Source organism: Gekko japonicus, unplaced genomic scaffold, assembly GCF_001447785.1.
Source record: "Gekko japonicus isolate JY-2015 unplaced genomic scaffold, Gekko_japonicus_V1.1 scaffold3758, whole genome shotgun sequence".
NCBI classification, from domain to species: domain Eukaryota; kingdom Metazoa; phylum Chordata; class Lepidosauria; order Squamata; family Gekkonidae; genus Gekko; species Gekko japonicus.
In genome coordinates this window covers 123,068-126,977 of record NW_015165936.1, presented here as the reverse complement: position 1 = coordinate 126,977, position 3,910 = coordinate 123,068, and the positions used below count along the sequence as shown (strand labels likewise).

Genomic DNA, 3,910 nt, shown 5'->3' with positions numbered 1-3,910 from the left:
AGACTGATTCTCAGGAACTAAGTCAATGTGTTAACACAGCAGCCAAGTGACTTATGCAAACCTGGGAGGGGACTGCAGTTCGCTGGCTGATCTTTGGCTTTGCTAGTCGGACAACGGCAGACGACACAACACCACAATGCTAAATGTGCGCAGTGTCCTGGTGACGGGATCCAACCGAGGCATTGGCTTGAAGCTGGTCCAGCAACTGGCAGGGAAAAGCAAGGGGCCAGAATGGGTCTTTGCCACCTGCCGGGACCCAGAGGGACCACGTGCCCAGGTGAGAGTCGTGGTAGGACTGGGTGTATCTTGGGACTAGGTGTGCAAGAAGAGGGGTCTTCTGGATGCTGAAGATATTCCACCCAGTGGGTTGGAGTTTCAAGTTCCTTGGTGAGGCTGGCACACTTTCCCATTCTCATGGCATTTTTGCTTCTGCAAAATCCTTTCAATGCAAAGGTGATACCTCTTAATGAACAAACCATCCCTAAACCCTCCGCCCTCTCAAACAAACCAGTCTTGCGCTTGCAGCACAAATCTCTGCCTTTGGTCTCTTTCAGGACCTGAAGAACTTGGCTGCCAAATATCGGTGTGTCATAATCCTCCAAATGGGTAAGTGAGGGGCCACTTAAATGCCCTCTTCCCACATATTCAGGGCCATTTAACAAGACCGCTGCATTGTAGTTTAAATGCACGAGTTGCCCATTTATAGCACTCCATCAATGAGTTTTCTGCCCCAGTTGTGCTCGTGTTACAGTTCGTGTTGCATTCTTTTGTTTTACTAGAAATCGTTGCTGTTAGATTCTTATACTTTGTTCTCATACTTTGTAATCTGCTTGCTGACTGACTGAATAAACTGACAGAATACTCTGTCCAAGTATATGTCTACTGGACTGTCACCCACATTCTTGTCAACCTGTTCAGCGTGGCGTAGTGGTTAAGGTCAGGGGGACTTCCCCATTCCCCCCCCCCAAGGTAGAGAAAAGTAGGGTATAAAAATCAACTCTTCTTCTTTCTCTTCTGCTCGAAGAACTCAAAGAGATTGGTGTGGCAGGACTTCCCTTGGCAGTGGACTTTGTTCATTGATGTGATTAAGAATTAACTCTTTGATAACATTCTACTAATTTACCCAGTCAGGGCAGATATTAGGCTTACTGGCCTGTAATTTTCTGGATCCCCTCTGGACCCCTTTCTAAAAACTGGGCCAGTCGCCTGGCACATAAGGCTGATTTTAGCAACAAGTTAGTGTAACCCAGGCATTGGAACTCAAGGGAAGTTCAAGGCTTAGAGCCTCCTTTCTCTAAGGCGCCCCCCCCGCTCCCTACTCACACACCTTGGCTTAAGCAAAACAACTCTATTTAGTACAATGGGGGAAATACAATGTACACCGGTGCTCCCTCTAAGCTGAATTAATGTGAGCTAGCTCACAGTTTTTTGGCCTCCGGCTCACACATTTTTGTCTCAGCTCAGGAAGGAGGGCGCCAGAGCAAACTAATTTATGCAGTAGCCAAATCGCTCGCTCTCAGCTTTAATGTCAGTAAGCTCACAAAGTGGAATTTTTGCTCACAAGACTCCACAGCTTAGAGAGAGCATGTACACCACAGGGTATAGTACTCCCCATCCCCAAAACTCCTTTCCATTCCCCAGGGCTATATTTGGGCAGGAACGCACAGGAACGGAGTTCTGGCTGGCTCCCGAGGTGGCCACGCCCACCAGGAACTCATTAGCATAATAGACCACACCCAACAGCAGAAACTCGTTAGAATTGGCTACATTAGAGGTGTGTGGCCTAACATGCAAAGGAGTTCCTGCTACAAAAAAAGGCCCTGGGTCTTGACAACAAACAAGGTAAACAGAATAAGAAGCAAAAGGTGGGTGTGGCTGGATGCTAATGAGCTGTGCTGTCAGGGTGGGGCCTAATATGCTAATGAGTTTCTGCTGTTGGGTGTGGCCTATTATGCTAATGAGTTCCTGCTGGGCTTTTTCTACAAAAAAGCCCTGCCCTTCCCAGACCGAAGGTCCAGAGTCTGAAGAGGCGTGATGGCCTGTTAAGTCAGGGCCTTACTGCTCTTTGAGAGTGCAGCTCTCTGCTCATGTCCGGGGTTTATAAAAGGACCCTCGCAGGGGTCGTTTCGTAGAAAAAGAGCTAGGGGAACTCATTAGCATAACTCATTAGCATATGCCACACCCCCTGACATCAGGGGCCCGGCGGTGGACCTGCAAGGCCGGCGGAAATGCGAGGAAGCCCCGCCAAGGCCCTCCCTGGCTCTAGGCAGGCAGGGGTGGGGAGAGGCGGGGGGGAAGCAACTTACCCCCCCTCTTCTCCTCCCTCCTCCTGGCTGAATGAGGGCCGGAAGCAGGGTGGCCGGAAGTGGGGGGCGGGGCTTCGATGTGCCCCGCCCCCCGCACCTCACCCGGGGGAACTGCGATCTCCTGTGTTCCCCCCCGAATTGACCTCTGGACCCTCGGGAAATTCTGGTTTAGCAGACGGTAGCTCCTGCAGTCCTGCAGTCAGTGTCCCAGATGCCCTGTTTTCTTGCCCAGCTGCATTTCCTCAGAAGCAGGCCTCCCACCTGTAAAGCAAAGTTCTCAGGGCCTCCCTCATCACCATCCAAGAGAAGAAACTAGCTTGAGTTCAAAGAGAGGGGGTCTGGGGGCTAAGTTCTTGGGTTGCCAGATCCCCCTCTGGCACCAGCTAGGGTTGCCAGGTCTGGGTTGAAAAATACCTGGAGACTTTGGGGGTGGAGCCATGAGAGGGTGGGGTTTGGGGAGGGGAGGGGCCTCAGCATGGCACAATGCCCTCGAGTCCACCCTTCAAAGCAGCCATTTTCTCCAGGGGAGGTGATCTCTGTCAACTGGAGATCAGTTGTAAAAGCGGGAGATCTCCAGGCCCCACCTGGAGGCTGGCAACGTTAGCACCACTGGGGGATGGGGGGTAGAGTTGCCAGCTCCAGGTTGGGAAATGCCTGGAGATTTGGGGACGGAGCTTGGGGAGAGCAGGGACCTCAGTGGGGTACGATGCCACAGAGTCCACCCTCCTGAGCATCCATTTTCTCCAAGGGAACTGATCTTTGTAGACTGGGGATAAGCTGTAATTCCAGGGGATCTCCAGGTCCCCCCTGGAGGCTGGCAACCCCTAGGGTTGTCAGGTCCCCCCTGGCCACTGATGAGGGATAGGGTTGCCAGATCCAGGTTGGGAAACTCCTGGAGATTTGGGGATAGAGCTTGGGGAGGAACAGGGAACTCAGTGGGGTCCAATGCCCTAGACTGAGCCCACCCTCCAAAGCACCCATTTTCTCCAAGGGAACTGATCTTTGTAGACTGGGGTTGAGCTGTCATGCCAGGAAATCACCAGGTCTCACCTGGAGGCTGGCATCCCTAGGAGAAAAATGTCTAGGCCTCATGCTCCACACCCTACCCAGTCCCCCCCCCCCCCACCCCCTCTTCCCAGTCACTAGCTACACAACCTCCTCCCGGTATGCAAACTGAGTAGTTGCATTGCTCCACCCGACAGCCTATATTCCCAAAGGTCTACATTAGTAGATCAACAATTTCAGATTTCAGTTCTTAAAGAACCCATGGGTGTGTGAATCTGTCCTTGCAGATACATCAGATGTCAGTTTGCTTAGCAGTGCTAGAATTTTACCTCCATTTGATGCAGTTCTTCAAACACCCTCCTTAAGGAACTGAATCAAAGTGAGGTGACGGGAGAGATGACACTCTGTGGCTACGAGAGAGCCCAAAACCTGCTAAGTCTTATAAAAATGATAAGTTTGCAAGATGTAGCAAAGCGTGTGTGATGGAGTGTTGTCCTAAGCAGAGTTACACCCTTCTAAGCAGGGGTCATTTTGTAGAAAAAGAGGTGCAGGAGCTCATTAGCACAACTCATTACCATAACTTATTTGCATATGCCCAA

At 51.3% G+C, this 3,910-nt stretch overlaps 1 protein-coding gene across 2 annotated transcripts in view; it reads left to right on the top strand.

Moving 5' to 3' along the window:
• Positions 1-94: 94 nt before the first annotated feature.
• LOC107110638 (C-factor-like) overlaps positions 95-3,910 on the top strand; it is a 13,817-nt gene continuing 10,001 nt past the window's right edge. Inside the window, exons 1-2 of one of the 2 annotated variants that reach the window (XM_015411439.1) lie at positions 95-277; positions 555-606. In XM_015411439.1, the coding sequence (XP_015266925.1) occupies positions 137-277; positions 555-606 (193 nt within the window). In that variant the 5' untranslated portion in view covers positions 95-136. The remainder of the gene's footprint in view (positions 278-554; positions 607-3,910) is intronic. The other variant, XM_015411440.1, reaches the window with a different exon arrangement.